The 22,691-nt window shown below is 36.8% G+C and overlaps 2 protein-coding genes across 2 annotated transcripts in view; both read left to right on the forward strand.

The window, feature by feature from the left end:
* Positions 1 to 3,313, forward strand: part of LOC128680896 (homeobox protein orthopedia-like) — a 31,563-nt gene extending 28,250 nt beyond the window's left edge. Inside the window, exons 6-8 of the mRNA XM_053764375.2 lie at positions 219 to 371; positions 577 to 696; positions 1,024 to 3,313. Coding sequence (XP_053620350.1) covers positions 219 to 371; positions 577 to 696; positions 1,024 to 1,163 — 413 coding nt within the window. The 3' untranslated portion in view covers positions 1,164 to 3,313. The remainder of the gene's footprint in view (positions 1 to 218; positions 372 to 576; positions 697 to 1,023) is intronic.
* A 458-nt stretch (positions 3,314 to 3,771) lies between these two features.
* On the forward strand, positions 3,772 to 16,972 carry LOC128680682 (uncharacterized). Its single transcript, XM_053763980.2, has 17 exons — positions 3,772 to 3,875; positions 4,341 to 4,460; positions 4,882 to 5,012; positions 5,317 to 5,504; positions 5,949 to 6,071; positions 6,535 to 6,606; positions 6,696 to 6,809; positions 7,345 to 7,500; positions 7,927 to 8,121; positions 8,288 to 8,479; positions 8,815 to 8,932; positions 9,213 to 9,375; positions 9,838 to 9,992; positions 10,417 to 10,533; positions 11,011 to 11,108; positions 11,408 to 11,517; positions 12,270 to 16,972. The coding sequence occupies exons 1-17, from the start codon at positions 3,772 to 3,774 to the stop codon at positions 12,373 to 12,375; spliced, it is 2,262 nt and encodes a 753-aa protein (XP_053619955.2). The 3' UTR covers positions 12,376 to 16,972.
* Positions 16,973 to 22,691: the final 5,719 nt, after the last annotated feature.

Consider the following 22,691-nt stretch of genomic DNA (forward strand, 5'->3'; position numbering starts at 1 on the left):
TTATACGTCCCAGGCGTGGGCATCAATTGTGTTGAAAAACGTTGTGGCTGTGGGTGACACACGCGTGCAGCATTGATATCCAATGAATGCAATCCAGAAATATACAAAGTTGAGAGAAGCGCCACGTATATCCCCCCAACTTTGTTTAGTATTTTGTTACGTAAGTCTAAATGGAATTATTTTTAGAATTATAATTAAAGAAGGCCTACTTCTTCCAGGTCTAGGCCAGCTGTCCCAAGGCGGAGTGTCCATGGGCGGGTTCGGAGCGAGCACGCTGCCGCAGCTCGCCGCCGACCTCAACCCATCGCTACCCATCAGTTCTGTTGCGTCCGGACAGCCGTACCAGACGCATTATCCCCTTAACTCTTTGGGTAAGTTTTTAGAACAATCTTATTTTTATACGACCTGGTCCAGGATCATTTATGTACATATAAAGCCAATAAATTGTCTAAATAACAGTGAAAAATTGCATTGCATCTAGTATAGCACCGTTTCTTGGTCATTCTAGACCATATGTTACTACTAAACTTGTTGTTGTGTACTAAAAGCTAATAACCTCGTTATTTTTGTTTCCAGGGGACACTATGATGTCCTATTGCAACAACATCAGCGGACAGCAGCAGCCGCTAGAGGGCTCCCCCACTCCCCCCCACATGCCGCACTGCGCCAACAACAACGGCTCGCCCAATCCTAATGGTAATAAATTCAAAATTCAAATTCAAAATTCTTTATTCAATTTAGGATGATATACATAACTTATTGTAATATATTCTTTCTTCTTGTCTTGACTTGACTGGGGATCGAACTCAGGACTGCCAGTCTGAAAATTAGGCTATCTATGGCATCAATTTATTGAAGAATAATGTTACTTGATTTTGACGACCTCGGTGGCGCAGTGGTAAAGTCCTTGTCATGATGGAAAATGATCTTTTTCTGAGTGGCGCTCTTGGATGTTTATTTATATATGTATAGCTCAATCCGTGTGATTTGTCCTAATATATTTATTTTAAAAAATTACCCCAGGAAACAACGGCGAGCAGGCGGAGGAGGAGGTGTGGCGCGGCCACAGCATCGCGGCGCTGCGGCGGCGCGCGAGCGAGCTGTCGGCCGCCATCCCGCCCTATCTGCAGCTCAACTACGACGCGCACAGCCCCGTCTACTGACCGCCAACTTCAACTTGCAATACTCCAACTCCAATTAGAAAGAAACGTTCGATTTTTGAATTCTGATCGTCCAACTGCCAGCATTTGTGGTGACTTTAATTTCTAATCTTATAGGGAATGTTAAGCGAAGCTGATTTTAATTGTGATTCTACTTCCAGTGAACAGCCAGCATTTGTTCGAAATTTGAATAGTGATTCCACTTTCAGTGAACGACCAGCATATGATACAAATTCCAATTTAAATATGGAATGTTTAAGCAGAGTTAATTAAAACTCATTTTAAATTTGAATTCTGATTCTAGCTCTAGTGAACCAGCATTTGTGGTGAACATTTCAAATTGGAAATGTCAAGCGAAGCTCAAAGTAGATAGCCAACCAAGATATCAACCGAAAACATTGTGGCTATTTCAAATTTGAGTTCGATCTATTCTAATTACATTTTTCAAATCCATTTCGTGATCAAAATCAATGCGAGAGAATTCCAAATTTGACTTTGCAGTCGAATTAGATTTGAAAAAAAAAATATTTTTTTTTAATTCAAGATACCAATAAAATTCTGTATATGTCTAACTAAAGTAGTTCAAGGCAACTTTTCACGTGTATACGAACTTTTCAATACGAATAAGTTATGCCGAAGTCTGATTTTCGTAATTTCATGCTCTTTAGTATGGCCATGAATTATATATTTCCCAAGATATCGAATAAAAATGAGCTGTATTCAGAAAATAAATGTATACGCATCGTACAATAATAAATTTAATAATTAAATAATGCTAAGCTATTTATTTCTTAAGTGATTAATGAAGGTATTAAATAGTTTTTAATTAGATTTAATATTGGTGTATCTACAAAAAGTTGTGGTAATCCAGAATATAGCTAGTAGGTTTGTTTAAATACATTCCAAATTCAAAATATAGGATAAATTAATTGTTATAGATTAAAGAAAGAACAGGCTTCTTGTAATCTGAAAAACAAATTTGCAACATGTAAGTTTTGGATCTCCGTACAACATTGGCCAGAAAATTACTTCATAATTTTTCCATACGCCAGGTCAAGCATCCTTTTTGTTCTGTATCTAAAATCTAAATTTTGTATGTTTTTTTAACTTATGAATAAGAAGCTTGTGGAACCTATTGCCCTGCATTTAATTGATTAGCAACTAATCAATGAAGCCAAAAAGAGAGAGAATGTGATAACAGATGAAATGTCTCTCTCAGACATTATTTTACTATTTACCTAATTCTAGAATAAAAATACGTCTATTTTTATTCTACGCAGATATTTCGTTTAAGACGATAAGTAACATTGACAACAAATCCCAGAAGTAAAGTATAATTAATATAATAATATAATATCAGTTGTGGTTATATACACCATTTATATCTGTAAATCCGGGGATAGTTTTTTTAAACAAGTATTTTATCCCGTATAAATCGTTTTTATGGTCATACTCTTTTACACAGAAACCGAAAATATTGTTTAAATAATAAAATAATGTCTTAAAAGGAACTGTAACTCTAGGTATAAAGGGTGTTCCAATCCAAAGTATTTTGTGTGTGTAAATGTATAGTTAGATATTAAAATATTGTAAGTACAGTTTTTATTTCGGGAAACTTAAAGCCACTGTTTTTTTTTAAATATTTTTGACTTTGTTTCGTAGTGGTTGATAGTTCCTATTCATTTTAACAGATCCCGAAATTTTTTTAAATATTTTAAAATACATATTTAGTTATTTTCATGTCAGTAAAATATAAAAATGACGCTTAAAGAATATTATTAGTTATTGTCCCTTTGTTTATAATTTATTTTGGAACATTAACGATTTCCGTCCGTTATTTTATTAAAGAAACATTTTTTATTTTGGAAACAATCATTGGCATTTTTCAGAAAAATATTAAATATGTGTCCGGTTTTTCCTGTTTTATTAATTTTACTGTTATCTAAAATTATTTACATTTACTGTTTGTTTCTGTAACTTTTATGTTCATTTTTTTATAAGTGACGGACTGAGTGAATATTTTAGGCATAAAACGCCCTAATTATGTGAAAAGTTCGCTCGCGCTTATGTATTGTATAGTCTACATCTAGTACACATTATGTTAGTTATCTAAGTATTATTATATATACATACAATAAAATAGACAATGTTCATTTGTGGGGTTTTATTTTTCACTCAAATACACACCAGGGCGAGGCGTGTGGTTCCGCCCTAGATTAGAACTACTTACTCCTCATTTTAAAATCATTTTAAGTATAATACGTCTCCCTAGAACCGTATAATTAGTTTTTATCTATATGTATATCTGTCTAGTTATAAAATATATTTTAGTATTTAGTGTAACATATTAAAATTGTAAATGTTACATTTGTTTTACGCCTAAATCTTTTCGTCCTTATTTTAACGTACCTTTTAGCTCCCTCTATCCAAGTACCCATCTTATAACATTTTTGGTGCTAATCTTGTATATTTTCATTCCACCCTTCACGTGACACTAGCCTAGTTCCGAAACATTCCGCTGGATGGCGGTATACCCACAAAAATGTCTCTCTAGATACGCAGTATTGAACCAACAAGTGTTACTATTTGTGGATTCGAAGTACGACTGGAGATGTCTATAAAATCGCAGAAATCATTGAACGATGAGTGCTCGGAAATATTTGAAAAAGGATATTCGCTGTCTGATAGAAGTGCCTCGGAAGAAAGTTTATCATGGTTCGTATGATAATAATCTATTGCCGTTATTGTATGTGGACTGGACAGATAAATTTATTTATGTATGAGAGGTTATATATATTGTCAACATATTGCTGTTCAAGGTCGATCACCTTTTGTACTTTCTTTAAGTGCACCGTAGAGTCATGCCCTATTGCTCAGTCGTGCTCCGTTGCGACGACGCAGCACGTCTCAGCTCCGTTGTTTTCTATAGGTTTTGACATTGACATCCGTTGACATACGTCGATTCTCCATACAAGAAATGCTGGCTTAAAGTTGTCAAGGATAATATGCGTGCCCATAATGGTCTGTTAACTAGTAATACCGATGACTGTGCGAAGTGAAGACGAAAAAGTATTAACGCAGTCCCTGCGTTCCGATGCTTTCCGGGAAACTGCTCAGATGAGAGAGAGAGAGAATATTTACGTTTCGGTCTTTCTGTAATTTTCTGATCATGACTTTCAGTGGAGAAGATGAGAGTTTAGCTCGCGAGCTGATGAACAAGATGACGCCAGCGGTCCTGAACAAGCTGAGACGAGCGTTCAAGAAAAATAAAGAAAGAAATAAATCTAGAGATATCGAAAGGTATATATAGACTGATAGATATAAATAGATATATATAAATAGATATATATATGTATAAACTGGTAAATATGCAGATACATATGTATTCATGATTTAGGTGAAATATTTGTAAATTATGTGATAAATAATAATAACGATCAGATGGACGGAAAAAATAAGTTTGAATGAAAATAAGATGTACATAGAAGGGATAAAACATTTAATTATTATTAATATATCAATATCAAAAATCAGTTAAAAAGTCCACTCCAAATCGTACCCGGCTCAAAGGTGGCCATAACACTTGCTGCATTTCCTCGTTAAATAGCAATAGACACACAGACAGGTGACACTATATAAAAGCTTGTAAAAAGTTATCGAGGCCAAATATAGGCTACAGGCGCAGCTAAATACGTGATATAAAAATGTATTGTATTATTAGAAAAGTAGAGGAAGTGATGCGTCAGGCCGCAGCTGAGGAAGGCATAGAGTTTGCTGCGCACGCGCCTCATGCTGAAGACACGCTGTGGCTGGATGAGAAGGCATTCGTCGATGCACTTGACGCCATTTTTGGTAAGAATTCTTCAATCAAACTTTTTGAAATCTCCCAAAATAAACTAATTTTGAGAGGTTAACTAATTAATCCACGTATTGGTAAGTAGTAGTGAATATAGTGGGTCATGGTCAGTGGTTCCGAGATAAACGAGATAAACTTCATCTTCCCATGGTTTATGTATCGTGTAAGGCATTAAGCATTAAGTGCGCCAATTGTAATTTGTATTTTTGTGCCACGAAGTTACAACAAATAAAGCTAGATTTTGATCAGGATGAAAAAAAATTCCAAAGCTGTATTATAATGTTGTACATATTTGCACAGGCCACCACAAATACACGACGCATGCGCACAAACTCTTCCAACTCTTGGATAGCTTCTGCACCGGCAAGGTCTGGTGGAGACAGCTGATCGACAGACTGGTGGCTGTCGGCGTCAAGAAGACCAGATCCAGAGCTGATGTTTGGAAACCGGCTAAGGAGGAAGGAGTGAAAAGATTGGAACATTGTAAGGTAATCCTCCATTCTACTGACGTACAGTACCGCCGTACCTCAAATAAAACCAGTTTATATATCAAAACACAGAAATTGATCACACCAAAAGCATTCTCAAAAAGAGTTGACATAAGGACTTAGCTCTTAGTTAGCTAAGACCTAAGGTAGGCTGCTTGTGAGGTCACAGCTGGTGCTAATTTTAGGTTCGTTCTTTTACGCTGACTCCAAACACAGCGCTGTGACAGCCCTGAAGACAAAGAACATGCGAGGATGAGAGAAACTCCATTCTGCTGATATACATAAGAATATATATACATAATCACTATACATATATAATCGGTAAACCGCCAAATACATGAGATAAAAGACTTAAAGTCGATACATGTCACATAAAACTTACAATACATCATGAGTAGCGTATTATTAAGAGCGAGTATGTTGAGAAATTATTTTACTTTCCAGCGGGAGACCATAATCAAACTAGTGAGTCTGGAACGAGAAGACTCGTTCTGTTACGTCGCTGTGTCCAGAGGAGGAAGGATCGGAGTCTATAGTGGAGAACTGGTCTTGGTGCATTCATATGAGGTACTATTTGGCTGCGTGAGCTTCCCACGGAAATAGTATTTTTCCTCGGAAGGCGGTCTATGTCTTTATCTGTACTCTTAGCTATAGTGTGTATGATATTTTAAGAAGATTTGATGTGAATAAGCGAGTTTAATAAATCTTGAATTACTCAATCTATTTGTGAAAACTGTATTCAAATCCTAAAATATGTAACTCATTCGCATGTCACTTATGTAAACGTAATGGAAATATCAAGAAAAGCTACGTCATGACACCTGCAGGCGCATGTGTTCGAATGGCATAAATAAGTGACGCATCGCCCCCACTCCAATTGAGAGAGAGAAAAACGATCGACTCGCCGAATTTGACACAGTCGCTTGTCTGCGCTCCGCGTAAGAGTTACTCTGTCGATTGTTGAAACATGGAACTTAAGCACCTATTTACTTCTGTAAAAGACTAAAATGGAATTTTTGATTCATTTCAGGTTTTCTATCACAGAACTGGTCTACGAAAGCGTATTAAGAATTGCTGGATAACTGATGCAATATACTTACACGTAGGTATTTTTGCTGATCTCACTATCCCTTTAAACTATATAACTGTCTGATAAGCTTTGCAGGTAATTTTAATTGTAATATTTTTCAGGATGTCCAAAATTTGGTGTTATCAGCATCCGACAGGAGCCTTACAATCTATGACACCTCCACATTGACTCACACCCCAGTTTTCTGCATCAGTGGACTACCAAACATTCCTACCGTAAGTTTGGTAGTTTAGTTAAATGAACTCTTCTTTTTTTCTAGTCGTTATGGCTATTTATGTATATGAGAGCAGTATGTGGCTACTCTTATAGATTTGTCATTGTGGTTCTCCATGGTACAAGAAACGGGACAATTGGGGCACGGCATTGCAGCACAGTCATTTAACTCTCACATTTTTAGCATGAAAGTCAGAGATACTTAATTTGTCAATCAATTTTAAGACCATCTTGACATATACACATAATAAGTCAGGATACACATTACGAGTATTACACATGCATGTATGCGTATAGTGTTTTGCGATATAACTGACACAAAATTAGTGAAAGTACAAAAGGTAATAGTATTAACTGACAGTCAACCATTGGGTCATACAGAGAATGCATATTATGAATGCATGGGACATTAATGAAGTTTATTTTAAATTGTTATGAATCAGTCACGTTTCACTTTTCTCCACTAATCTTATTTTAATAACCGTACTATTTTCATAAAAAATATTTAGGTCTTTTACAATAGAGTCCAATTTCCAGTGCCTGTCGTACAGTCCCTCGTCTCCAACAAACGAGGGATCAGAACTGGCATTCGGGACTGAAAGGGGGGACATCACCCGCGTGAGGTTCCACCAGCCGAGAATGTCTCTCTTCCACAGCAAGTCACCAGAGGCCATCAACTATTACTTTTGGATGGTAAAGCACTGTCATTTTAATATAATAACACACAAACGGAACGGTAGTTAAATAATCTGTGATCACAATATACAAATGTTTGCCAGCTCAAAGAATGGAAACCAGGTCTTCCAGATAGCGGACGGGCCTGGTACGCCACAGGTTGTTGATTGGTCATTTACTGAATCTGATTAATTTTATTTGTTCCTTTTTGAGAACTACTTCTCAACGTTCCATCCTTCTGAATTACTTCAATAATATACTGTGTTTATAGTATCAAATTATCTATGTTTAAACGCCGGGTACACACTATTCCCGAACTCACAGATGCCGAAGCGAATGAATGAACATTGCGTAGGTTGTGTGTATGTGAACTTTTGCCGCAATAATATCCGCCAAAGTGTGACGATAGCGAATAGCCGACATAAGATAAGTTTTAAATTTCAGGAGCTGACCTCTCCCCCACACACAACCTACTGCGGCATCACAACCTGGCGCAGAGTGCACTCGCGATCTGTTCGACGTCTCTCGTACACTAGAGACGGAGATATACTCGTGTCCTGCTCACACGACTCTACCGTCAGCGTCAGGTCCAGGCACGTGCCAGGAAAGCTGACTGATTATACGTTTAAGGTGCAGAGGGTAAGTCTGAAAATATCTGACGTTAAATATCAGAATTGTGACCTGTGAAAAAGTATCAACGGGTAAATTTTTTTGTTAATAATAATATCAACGATACTAGAATTTCGTATTCCGTTTTGCATCGAATCTAACCCATCTAATTTTAATCTTGATTAATATCTTCCAGGGCGTGTCCTGTTTCCACATCATCACGCCGCTGCACCTCCTCGTGACAGGCAGCGTGGACGGCGTCGTCCGCTTCTGGGAGACCACGCAGGCGTCCCCCTTCGCGGCCCTCGCCGCGCCCACCTGCCCCGCGGTGTTGGATGTGGCTGTCATACCACAGGAGGAGATTGTAGTGGCTTATTGTAATAACTGTGTTAGTATTTCTCTATCTCTCATGTGTTTTCCTTGCAGAAGATTCTAAAAGTACCAAAGGATAGCTATGGTCAAAGAGGCGTTTCACCAGAAGTACAACATATGAACAATTTTTTAGAAATATCATTTCTGCCACTGTAGGCCCCCAACGAGGATACTAGTTGGCCAATTCCTGAGTGCATAGGTCACGCATTAACAGAAGTCATATGGAAAATTTCAACTCTGTAGGACTATTGAAATTTAACTTGCAAGATTTTATTACAGACAGACATCGGCTGATACTACTCGTAAATAAAAACTTGTTGTTCTTTTGATTTCATCGTTATTTGATTACAGACTGTACACATCTGGGATATGTATGAGGAGTGTCTCCTGCAGTCCATAAAGCTCCACTTCCCGTTCCTGGGAGTACTCGGGAAGAAAGTCGATTTTGGTGCATTCTCTATTCATCCCGGTAAAAATTATTGTGACTTATAGTCTTTGGAGTCATTTTTCTTATCTCCGCGGGTACTGTGTCGCCGCGAAGCTCGCGGTCAGCTTTAAATCATTCGATTATGATTTTCATCGGGCTGCCTGCCTGTTGCCTTGCCTATCAGTTGCCTAAGCTATATGTTGGCACCGAAGGATATGGAGTGGTTATATTCTAGGACGTCACTCCCCGTTTGGTAAATTTTGAAGGTACATATAATCTTCCAGGCAGCTATTTATCAGCCCAATACAATACACTTTTTCAGGGCCAGCAAGAAAACGTTTGTCTCAATGCGAAAGCCGAGCGGAGTCTCCTTTAGAACCGATCTCCCGGCGAGGGTCCAGCGTGTACCAGGGCTCCACAGGCGGTCTGATGCTGCAACCAGAGCCAGAAGACGATTGGCAGACCAGGGAGTTGGAGCAGGAACCGTGAGTGTCTTCTAGTCCAATGTGTTATAGCTATCACAGGTTTCGGCTGATAAAAGTTACCGACATGAATTTCATGACTACATATCGACATTAAGGCGCAAGTAGTCGTATACACCACTATCAGACTCGTGGTGACCTAGTTAAGACCGTTCACCTGTGATTGAAAGGTCCCAAGTTGGATCAGAGTTATACCAATTTGACTCATGTATAGTAGTTTTTATGGCGCATTCACACATGCCGCCGGCTTACAGACTGCTGACCTTGCCGCTGAATTTGAAATAAAGGATGCGTGTGCCGGCGGCATGGCCGCCGGGTAGAACTACGGCCGTGCCGCCGGGCATGTGTGGATGCGCCATTATAGACCATCACATGCTTCCGGTGGAAATTTCGAGAGGAATTCTAGTTGATGATCTGCGTTTGCTTGCTCAGTAGTATAATAAAACGTATTATCTAAACCACCAGAGAATACACCCGCTTTAACCGGCCAGAAGTGCTCATAACCGGTTGTGACCACGTGTGCACGGTCGTGATCGGCGAGCGCGGCGCGCGGCGGCCGGCGCTCGGCCCGCCCGGGGGCCGGCCCTCCGCGTGGGAGCTCCCTCGTGATGTACTCTCCGGTAACAGATCTCGTCTTAATGATTATGTTTTACCCGAGGCATGACTGGCAAAAGTCACTGAGCCAGCGAAGAAAGTAAGGAAAAACTTGGTATAAAGATGCATGGTGACCTCGCTCTCATCTGTTTTTGCCAGCAAACAGCTGTGATTGCATCGTTTTATTCCGGTTTGAACAGGATTTCAGGTTCTGTGGCAAATATCCTAGGACACAAATTAGGCAATGAACAATGTCACCGTGAGATTCCCTTTCCTATAATAGATCGGATCGCTTATTTCATCAATTAATTTAAGAACTGTTCTTGTCGGTGGAGCACTTTCCATCTTATTATTTCTATTATTTTACCTATCCATAAATTTAACATCACTTTGATATATACAAATATTATAGTAGGCGGCGTTCGGCTTGTCGTTATTTCATGATTCCAGCTCCGTCGCTGTCCAGAAGCTCCCCCAGGACGCCCCCGGCCGCCTCGCCGCGCTTCCTGGCTCCATCCGTCGCTGAATACCCAGCACAAGACCTGGACACGTTGCTGGAGAATGCTGGTAAGTCTTTCAGCCTTCAGTTTATATTGAAAGCACCATAAAAGACGTTAAATTTAAAAAGATAAAATTTCAAATTCAAAATTCAAATCATTTATTTAGAAATTAGACCTTCACAGGCACTTTTTCTCGTAAATTTTTATATTTATAGTTATTTCTTACAAGCTACAAACTACTGGCATTTCCGAACGACTACTGCTGAGAAGAAATGCCGAAAGAAACTCATTTGAACAGTGTTGGTCCCATCATGTCAGAAGGGCTTTCAGCTGTACGACGGATTTGTTGCTGGAATTAAGATTCAGCAGTGAAAGGTTAGTCTATCGCCTGAGAAGATTCTTCAGTTTATAGCCTTTTTACATGACTGATTTTTGCACGGAAAGAGAATCACATCACAATCTATATTTTTTTCTTTGCTCGCAGATCAGCATGGTATCTAACGGGAAAATAATAATTGCTATTTGCAAAAATTTACTTTGACAGGCCTTCAAGGAATATTGGAGAAGGATTTCGTTTTGATGCAAGGCCTGAAACACGACTTGAACAGAAAGCTGGCTGAGATGGAAGCTAATATGGATGCTGTGAGTAATTTCGTAAATTTATTTCAGTAAAAAAATATATTTTTGTCACTTCTATTGGTGAGTTGGTCGAGTGACAGAAGTTATGATTGCCGCTCTAAATGATTCCTGGTTTAAAGAATGTATGGACATTCTTTAAAATGCCATGAGGAAAATGTCCAGTGAATGCCTCTTGACTTGAGGAGCAGCTGATACAGTCTATGTAGATGGCAAAATATGTTATTAATTTCCGTCGAGATAACTAGAGACCTCGTCACATCTTTCATTTCGCTCATACAAGTAACGTTCTGTGTTAATATCAGATGGCGAGTGCTGTGAGTGTGGGTGCTCCGTATTTCGCGCTGAAGACCTTCGAGCCGGATCCGATGGCTCCCGCCAACGAAATGAGCGACGAGTATAAGGAGATCATGAAGTAAGTGGAATGAAAGCACATGTTTTATAATAAATGATTTTATTATGCCGGTGCTCCACACTGTACTCTAATAGTTTGCCAAACTTTGGCAGATTCGGTATACATTGCTGGTTTTTTATTGCGGTAAATAAAAGCATCATAGTAATTACGAAGCATTCGCGTCGGCATGTGTCGACAATAACGTGTGGAAAGACCACGAAGCGAAAATAAATAGGTGACGCTATATTGCATATCATATAGAGAAAAAAAACATTGTTCGCTCATTCATTTTTCGCAGGCAGTGACATCTGGCCATTATTTTTTGAAATAAAAAGGATCTTTTTCTGCTTTGGCTAAATCATGGAATTAGTAGGTACTCCGTACTAGTACCTACTGATTCCATGGGCTAAATAAAGATATGTATATGTTTTACTAGCTGCGCCCTGGGGCTTCGCTCCCGTGGGATTTTTGGGATAAAAAGTACCTTATGTGTTATTCCAGGTTATATTCTACCCGTGTACCAAAATTCATAACAGTCGGTCCAGTAGATTTTGCGTGAAAGAGTAACAAACATACACACACACACACACACACACACACACACACACACATAAACACATACATCCTCACAAACTTTCGCATTTATAATATAGTAGTAGGATTTGTCAAATTTACGTCAAAAATTGTAGTCCAAATTGATATTCGGCCGAATAGGCTCTAGGCATGGGTACCTCCCGTTCGTAATATTTATTTTCGAACAATTTTTTTTGCAGATTGTTCCCGGCGACTAGTGTTGGGCCTACTCCCACTGGAAGCGAAAGGTCGTCGCCGAGAAATAGAAAAACTAGTCAGTTTAGTCAGCTAAGCTTACGTTTATAAATAAAAAAACAATCAGACTATTTAGGTAATTGTCAGATGTATGTAATGATATATTTTGTGGGTGATAATTTGGCAAGTTTTTTTCAATAGACAAAATGTATGAAATATAAACTCTTGCTCGATGTTGTTTTGGTATTATGCCAGCAACACACTAGTTTGTATGAGAGTTTTTATTTACCGCGATGAAAAACCAGCAATGTATGCTGAATCAGCCTAGTTCGGCGAACTGGGGGCTTACTATCATATCATAATGCGATCCAATCAGGACAACTGATCTGCATCGCCAATTCGTACTTTCGAGTTAGTGTTTACTAATGCCATTCATAAAATTCCATATTTTTTAAAAATCCAGCGGGTTCCTAAATTTAATAGCGCCGCAGTGGAATCGCTCACCAAACTTGGGCAGCTTTTTTTCAGCGCCATCTATCGGTTTAAGTGAGAAATACAATATAAACCTCGATCCGCCATCTAGCGTAAATTAAAGAAAATAAAATGTACAAATTTATACTATATGGTTTGGCTACTCACTGCTAGATGGCGTAACGTGAAATGAATTACTATTCAGAGATAGATAGCGTTACGTGTAATTTAAATCAGAAAAAACGAAATTCCGATTCGAAATATGATGCTGCTGACAAAACGGAAACATTTACAATAATAGCTAAAAATAAAATAACTCAAAATTACATTTGTATTTTGTTATATCTAGCTGGCATATATCTAAGTCAGAGATTAAGCATTGCCATTCAACGTGCCAATTGCAGGGACTGGCATTTTTGTAAATATATGAATGATCCCTTTCTTTTTTAATTCTCATTATTAGTTTTAATTTCTTTTCTTTTGGTTGTAGTACAATGTAGAAAATATATATTAAGAGTAACAATTTAAAATTGCAATTAGGAATCGATTTTCACGATAATGTATGTATGAATTAGAAATAATAATTACAATATTTTTAAGTGTGTTTATCCTAATTTTTTCTGTTATCAAAGTAAATGGACACGCAGTCTCACATCGATCATCGGGGGTTATCTAGTTAGCTATGATTTAATTTACAGACAACACATTAGTTAAAATGAAGGGCCTAAACAAACATCCACCCAATCAGGAGTATTGCAGACTCAGCTCGGATAGACATTAGATTTTCATTGGCTGTCAACACAGAGTACTGACACACAGATATATTACAGCTTTATATCGATGTCATTAAGCTTGATGTAGAGAATTTGAAGAAAATCCCACTGAACATTGGCCGGATGTACCTAGGAGAGAGTCCTTCACTTCCTGTTTTAAGGAGTTCCGGCCATTTTATTGGCTGGAAAGGTATACTTAATTATTTAAGTATAACCTTATCTTCAAATCCTATTAAACAAAGTTCTCTGCCTTCTTTGTCTGTCTGTTCGCGATAAACTCAAAAACTACTACGGATTTTCATGGAGTTTTCACCAACAGTGATAATTTATTTGTTTTTACCGGAGCAAATTTTCTTTGAAAGTCACGTGTCTGACACGTTTTTATGGTTAAACATAGATAATGCCCAGGGATTAAACATAGGCTAGCACGGGCAACCGTTAGTTTCAAATTGCAAGCTCTGTTCCTCGTCCTACTCTGTCCATTCTTTCTCATTATTAGCGCAAAGAGTTGTTTTATTCCACCGTTGGTGAGTTAGCACACAATTTCCCATTTACCTCGTCTCATCATCACATCCATTTACAAAAACAAACCTTAACACATCCAAATAGAGTACATTTCCAATCAACGCTTTACATTGATGAGGATCTTTCAAGTAGTTATTGCAATTTGGAATTTATTGGGATAGAGATAGGGTTATTTTTACGATGTTTTAGTGAAAATACTTGAAGCGACCGATTGCTCAGAATTAAGGAAATAAGCAGTTTTAATTGCTGGCGATAATTCCGGCGATTTTCCGTCGCGCCGTCGGAGCGCAATTAGTTGTCTTTGCCTATTGGTTGTAATCAACGTTTCGTTGATTAGTTACTGATTCATACCTGGATTTGTTTCGTATATTTACTTAGAGCCATGCCCCAGTGCTCAGTCGGGCTCCGTCGTCTTGATGTCCATTGACAGACTATACAGAACAACGCAGAAATTATATTGAGATTCGATTGTTACGATGGCGCATCACGTTGTAGAGAGCTCCGTTGTTTTCTATAGGGTTTGACTATTATTCTTTTATCTATGGGTTTGACACTCACAAATGAGTTGACGTGCATCGAAACTTCATACAATTTCTACGTTCTTCGTCGACGGATATCAAGTCAACATGACGGAGGAAAGATTCTTGTATTCTCGCTCTCAGATTGTATGTACTAGAACGATAGACTAATCAATTAAATACTTCCATTATTATTTTTTATTTTAATGTCCCATAGCTGGACAAAAAGCCTCGGAAAACTTTCCGCCTCCACAAGGTCTATAGGAAATTCTTATAAGGAAAACAATATTAACTATAATTGTGAAATGGAAGGAAAGGAAGACGTAACCCATCTTCGGCAGGATGCAGGGAAATGGAAATTTTAACTGCATTCGTTCAGTGCACAATTGCAGTCATCAGCGTTGGATTGAGAGCTTATTAACGGTAAAGGATGTAGCATAATTTCAGGTGTGTTCCCGCCCTAGAATAGGACCATTCCATATCTTCCCGCGGATGTCGTACGAAGCGACTAAGGGGCTTTAGCAGCTGCAGGCCTCAACTTTTAGAGCTAAGCCTCATTGCTTAGTCGTGCTCCGTTGCGACGACTAACTTCGTTGTAGGTCCGTTGTGCTCCGTTGTTTTCTATAGGTTTTGTCGTACGTCGAAAATTCATATAATTTCTGCATTATTCTGCGTTGTCTGTCGACGCATAATTCCAAAGACGTTTTTACACCCAGTATTTTCAGAGCTCAATAAATTATGCCCACAAATAGCTCTTTTTTTTGAGCATGTGACAATAATGCCGAAAATTTACCGACCAAAAATAAAATATAATAAAAACACCTAGTTTATTTTATAACAATAGATGTAGAGACCTCGAAAATCAGATCTGTTACATACCAGTTACCTATGTTTTTTTTTTAATAGGTCTTATATTCGGATATATGGTGCATACTGCGCAATCAGGCTTACCAAATTGGTCATAGGTACTTATATATACAATGTAATGGTTGCAAATCTGTTGTCCAAAATGGCTTTTACGCGAGGTATTAAAACCATTAATATGGTCTATGAGCGAATCGACATATTCTCGTGCGCCTTGAGTGAATTCACAAAAGTCACTTTATTTGTCATTTGTTATGTGTTGTAATTAATAGTATATAAGTTTATCGCATTAGGTGTATACCTGTAATGGTAGTTGTAAGAATAAATAAATAAATTCAAATTATAGAGATAATCTTCTGATTATTTTTACAATTTATATTAAATTGACAAATACGTGACAGTGTTCTCTGTGACAGTAGCATTTTTGTTTCAATTATTTTAAAAAATCAATATAGCCATATTGTCTGTAATTTCGGATGTCAATTAAAATCTTCCTCCAAACAATACAACGACCTCCTACTGACATATCTCAGTAATCCTATTCAAATAACACATAATGTGGTAATAACTCTATTCATAGGGGATTATAACGCGTTAACGGTTATTAAATAACATTAAATAACGATTAGCTACGGTTATTAGCGGTATGTTCCACGGTCTAATGCGTTGTATGAATATCTTGCCAATTTTTTTCATCTACAGGTCGATGCTGAATTTTTTTGAATAGGTAACGAAATTATCTAAATGTCTAATGTTTCAACAAATAGATACTATTCAACCAAATGTTTAATTATAAACGCGAAAGTTTGTGAAGATGTATGTGTATTTGTTACAAGAGTAACAATCATACATACACATTTTACGTGAAAGATCACGAAAAATCTACTGGACGGATTGTTATGAAATTTGATACACGAGTAGAATATAACCTGGAATAATACCTAGGGTACTTTTTATCCCGGAATTCCAACGCAAGCGAAGCTTCGGGGCGCAGCTAGTATACCTATAAATATTCTTTCCTAAACCTCTTTACGTGACGTGGGTGTGAGAAGCAAAGCGACGACAAGGAACATTTTGAGGAATATTTTAGGGAAAGGACATTTTTAAGTCGAAGGACATATTGCATATGGGAAAGTCAATAAGTTCATAATCGCCCACAATACAGCAAAACCTTGCCTACAAGTTTCGCAATTCTAGGCTCTGATGTTAAGGTTCCATTGCTCCGTTGCGTCGACGTAGCGTGTAGCCTCTCCGTTGTTCCCTGTTGTTTTCCTGTAGTATGTCGAATCTCCATAAAGTTTCTGCTTTGTACGTCGACGGACGTCGAGACAACTGATGAGACCACGTCCTAAAAAGGCACACAATTTTTTTTTTCTTATTTTACATAACCTATGAACGTCACTGCATTTAAAATATTGAACACTAGCATCTCGCCCCGGCTTCGCTCGGGTAAAACCATAATAAAAAGTAGCCTATGTCACTTCTGATGGTTTCACCTATCTCTGTGCCAAATTTCATTATTGAAATTCATTCATCACATTCATTTCAAAATTGGCCCAGTGTTCTTGAGTTTATTCTTTACAAACACAAATATAAATCTTTCCTCTTTGTAATATTAGTATGGATTTATGAACACCCTATAAATTAACAATGGCGGCGTGTCACGCCGTGTAATAGAGGCCCTCGTGTGAAGAGCCCTTGAGGATTACAACACATTAACACCTTTTTTTGCAGTCGGGCAAGTGTTAATGTCTGTGATGGCTTTTATTCGGGGATTTCACGCGACTATAGGTCTGTGAATACCTTATTTTCAATTTTTTTTGGCATATTTTTGTAGTTGTTTAGCACCTAGCATTTTTTTTATACTTAGTGTATTTTTGTATTTGGAATATTACAACTATATGAGCTTTTCAGGTTTATTATATAGCTGTCAGATCCCTCTGTTGGACAAAGTTCTCTCCTTTCTGTTTCCAACAACTTTTATCAGTCGTCAATAGTAATTAACCGATTTTTTCAAAAAAACTTAAAAATACGAAATATTCTTTTTATGATTTTCGAATGTCAATTTACGCAACTCGTGTGGTATTTCAATAATTTTATCGCCTATTATTTTTTTTCATCACTTCACATATAATTGTTTTCGAATCCAATCAGTATTGCCATCATTTCTGATTGATTCTTGACGGCCGGTTAAAACTTATTAAGATGTAATTTTCACTGAATTTCCCAATTCTTGTTTGTAATTTGTTTTTTGGATCTTTTAAAAGCAATTACAAAGTTGTTATTGCGAATAATTTGATTTTTTAAACGAGATACTTGATGTAAATAATAATTTTGTTCCAAATTGTCTTTTTTATTACATCTTCACAACATTTTTTATCAAGTTTGCAAAGTATAAGGTTGGATTTTACAATACAAGTACTCGATCGTTTTCACTTCTTTCAGTTTTAGTACCTACACATTTTGTTCTCTAATTGAAAAATAATAAAATATTTTTTTATTTCTCGCAGTTTAATTGATTTTAAAGTTTGTTCCTAGTTATTATATATAAACGGATGTTTTAACGTTTGCTGTTTGGAGTTTCATTTCAAATTTATCAATAAAGGTATCTCTACACAAACTAAATCGAATTGTGTTTCTATGCGGTTCCATCAAACCACTTTTGTGTAATATATCTTAGCTAAGACTTATTATTGAATTTCTCAAAACACGTGCGGCATCTTCTAATTCTGATAACATTATGAGTTAAACCAACATTATTTTTCATTTGGAATCTACATTCACATCCCAAATTAATCTTTATGAAATTGGAATAAGAGCTGTTTGCTATTTGTGCGAGTGTAATTTTATTTTTGTAATATTTTAAGTATTTTTAATCCGTGAAATAAAGATGTTTACGCAAAACCGTCAAAGATTAACGCTGTCGTTTCCTGCTTTATTTCAACTTTATTGTCAAAGCCGTAAGATATATTTTGCAGCTGGATTTTTGATTGCATACTTTCCATTGTTATAAGGTGTTATTTTCAACACGAAGTTTTTTTCTTAAATAATATTTTGCGCAAAACTCGAGTGCTATTATCCGAAGGTGTCAATGTGTTTGTTTGTCCCATGTTTAGTGCGTGTAACAAATACGGTACAACAATATGACGGCATTTTTGAAAATACTCAGGTTTTAGAGAGATCGGCGGTAAATTCATAGAGAGATTAAAACTTTTTGTATGTTTGTATGCATAATACTTTATTATAGTTCCAATTATGCTTCTACATTTTGACCGAATCTTAGGGTACTTTGATGGTGTTTTTTTTTCTGTCAATCTTACGTTTCTTTTAATTTACGATAATAATCATCAACATTCTTATAGTATAGAAGATACTTCATAGAAGATTTTTTTAATATAGCCATATTACAAATTATTTCTATTTTATATATATTGGTATGTAATGTATCTTCCAATAAACATGTCACCAAATGAACTACGGAACATTAGCCAACCAATTCCAGTAGGTCACTTGATAAGGAAGTGTCATTGTAAACGTTGTGCAATCGAATTTGGCCGGGTAATAGCTGAGAAATGATCGCTGATACGCCGCGTCTCGCGAAATATACTTTAATGTTTAAACTGTAGGGATGGGACGGCAAATCCAGATATATCGATGAATTTCGAAATTTATTTGTTTCTCATTTAGCGACAATAAGGCTCAACTGTCATTTATCGCTGGTTGATTGGAAGAGATCCTATCGCGGGATAAGTCCATAATTGGGTCATATTTTTTCTCTAACAAAATATATTAGTTACTGACATACTAAATCGCTACATAGTATAAAACAAAGTCGCTGTCTGCTGTCTGTTCCTATGTACGCTTAGATGATTAAAACTACGCAACGGATTTTGATGCGGGTTATTCTAATAGTTAATGTGATTCCTGAGGATTTGATGTGTAATTTATTATGATTTTACCCGAGCGAAGCCGGACCGGGCCTCTAGTATACTTATCTAAGTTTTCTACCTCATACCTCATTCTAAGCATATCTAAATTAAAATGTTTCACATCAAATAACATTTCATTCATAGTCAAATCTGCGAATAAAGGTGTCAAATAAAATAAAGTTTTTTGAGTAATTGTTTGAGTTGAATATCGATCAACTGTACTCACTCGAAAAATAAGCAGTTTCAGAAGTTTTTCCAAATGTTACCGTGGTATTAAACAAAGTGTGACTATATTTTATTATTTTTATTGTATTTACATTAAATACGATTAAGTTGTTCTAGTGAGCAGCTCCATTATTATTATTACTTTGTGAATAACGCTGTGGGCTACAGTCAAATTGTTTATAAATATATTTTATTTACTGTTAGTGTTGCTAATTGTTATTCATAATAAATAAAATAACAAAATTAATAGTTTAAATTTATGAATGAATTACGTGGTGCAAATTTTAATTTGGAAAAGTTTTTCTTTTGTGCTACAATTACGACTTGCGACTGTCCCAGTTAGGTAGTGCATGTTAGGGAATTCGGTCGATAAAAGTTATATCGATAAAAGCTAAATTTATCGATAAAGCACAACACTAGAGTAGGCGGGGGCGCGAGCGCGAAATTGGAGGAAAACTTTCGTAAGGGGAAATGAAATGGGATTGATAAAAATTGGAACCAAGCCGCTGGCACAGGGCCGGACTTGGACCGACTTATTTTTAAATACTATTTCAACCAATCCACAATTGCTATAATTATATATTATATCTTAATTCTAAATTTAAAATTAACTACAATGTAAAATTTATACGCAAGCACAGGCTAATAATCTGTCCTTTAGTTATTGTTATATACAGTGAATGAGCACCCTAATGTTGTCTTGAGTCTTTTGTTAATATGTAAGAAATTAGCGGCTATTCCTACCGATACGCAACTACCGGCTTAAATTTTTATCAAATGGTTGTATTTGATTGCTCACGCCAACAAATGTACATAGTAATCTTAAGTTTTTTTTCCTCTGTTAGTGCAATACTACTACTGTTATTGCAACAAGATGGCACTTTATCTTCCTGCTAATGTTTGTGTACCAACTGAAGTCATTATATTACTTCCTCATAATGTGACATCACATGGAAAAGGTACTTTATGAATGGTTTTTATTTTTGATCTGATCTGATAGTTTTTGTTTAGCTGATCACATAATATATATTAGGACAAATCCCACAGATCGAGCTAGCCCCAAAGTAAGTTCGAGACTTGTGTTATGGGATACTAACTCAACGATACTATATTTTATAACAAATACATATATAGATAAACATCCAAGACCAATCAGAAAAAGATAATTTTCCACCATCACCCGACCGGGGATCGAACCCGGGACCTCTCGGTTCAGTGGCAAGAGCTTTACCACTGCGCCACCGAGGTCGTCAAAGATCACGGAAATATTTATAATTAATAATCGACTATAAGGTAACTTTTCGTGGAGCATCTCATCCTGTTATCCTTACATATTATAAAACAAATTTCTCAACCGTGTCTATCTATATGTTCGCGATAAACTAACGAATTATCATTCGGTTCATCAATAGATAGAGTGCTTCATGAGGAAGGTTTAGGTGTTTAATTTATTTTGTGTTGTTGCGAGCGAAGCCGTGGCAGGCCGCTAGTATAGTCTATGATATAAACGAATTCCCATTAGACTATAGTCGCCAAATTCTGAAGCAAGTGATCATAGGGCGAAATACGTTGAATTTCACTTCTCACTATCGAGTCGATTCGAGGTGAGAAGCAGCGAACCAATCACATTGCGGTGTGGTTGTCGTTGCGTCACAATGGCGCACTGCGATTGGTGTCGCACTACGCACAGGGATTAAACAATGAATTTGTACCTAAATACGCGCCAGCATTTTGCGAGGGCACGAAATTCACTTAGCTTCGTTTGTCGAAGCTTTTCGCCTCTTGAAACTTTTCAATAGCCGGGAATCGAATTCAAGCACCCCCCTCTCCCCCCGTACACCTGGCTATGTGTCCGTGTGTGTAAGTACATACTTCCATAGCGATATAATAAAAAAGTGAACAGTACATAATGACAAAATGTACAAAAGTTTAATTCCTTTTTTAAAAAAATGGTACAATCGACCACATTCACGTTACTCGGCATGAATCTTTATGCCGAATGACTTTGGGTCAGTTCATGTGCTGTAGACTGTACTAAATGTAAAATGTTGAAAGTTATTTGGCTGACACATTTAAGAACTTTGCAGGATGATATAAATGTACAACCATTCCAGAATATAAAGTGATTTTATTAATTTACCTAATTTAGTAAACAAAGTACATATTTTCTTTCAGAATACGTATAATGTAGAGAAATAGTGATCCAATTAAATATACATTACTAATACAGATATAATAAGTCGTCAATATCTCTTACGGGGAAGGCAGAGCCAGGAGAGAGAAAGGGAAGGAAACGCAAAGGTCACGTTTAGCTGGATTGCCGGCTTATTAGAGGAATTTAGATTCACTAAACAAATGTTTACACAAATGTATCCGTCACAAACTTCATCAAAATACAACAGAAGAATCCGAAGAATATGCTTCGTATAAAAAATAATATTTAACTACAAAAAGGGAAATTTTACTATAATGAAAGGTTTTCCTTCATCTACTTATGAGAAGAATTTTCAAGCCTTTTCTCTTCATTAACTTTTACGAAGCGCGTGGGGGAAGCTGGTACGTTCTGTGATTTCGATCGCTTCAAAACCGACGTGAAAGCATGTTTATCAATAAATACTAAACACATATTCGTCAGCTTATAAAATATTTCTTAAAGTACAATAGAGCACAGTAGTCCAAATCTGATCTACTATTAGTCATTTCGCGAAATGTTTTTCATCACCATTGTCGTTACTTTGTAATTTTAGACTTGAAATCTCAATGCCGATGCTAGGCCATTGTACTTTTTTGCACTGTGGTCAAGAGGTGTATTAACCTGGACAAAAGTTCTAAGAAAACGTGCGGTTTTATAAAAGTATTGTGTGTCAAATAAAAGGATTTGGTAGTAGAAAAAAATAAATGTTTATTGTGAGGCGTTCGCGGTAATCTTTTTGTGATTAAGTATGTGTTGCTTTATGGATTAGCTTACTTACTTTCGGTTTCATCTGACTTAAAAGGATTCGGTATATCCCGTGACTTATTCGAGTTTGCTTCGGTTAGAACTGAAATGATAAACTTTCTTCATATGGATTCATTTTAAAGTAAAGTCAACAGCACATCAACCTACCCAAATTCATTGCAAA

The sequence above is a fragment of the Plodia interpunctella genome, chromosome 25 (genome assembly GCF_027563975.2).
Source record: "Plodia interpunctella isolate USDA-ARS_2022_Savannah chromosome 25, ilPloInte3.2, whole genome shotgun sequence".
In the NCBI taxonomy this organism is placed as follows: Eukaryota; Metazoa; Arthropoda; class Insecta; order Lepidoptera; family Pyralidae; genus Plodia; species Plodia interpunctella.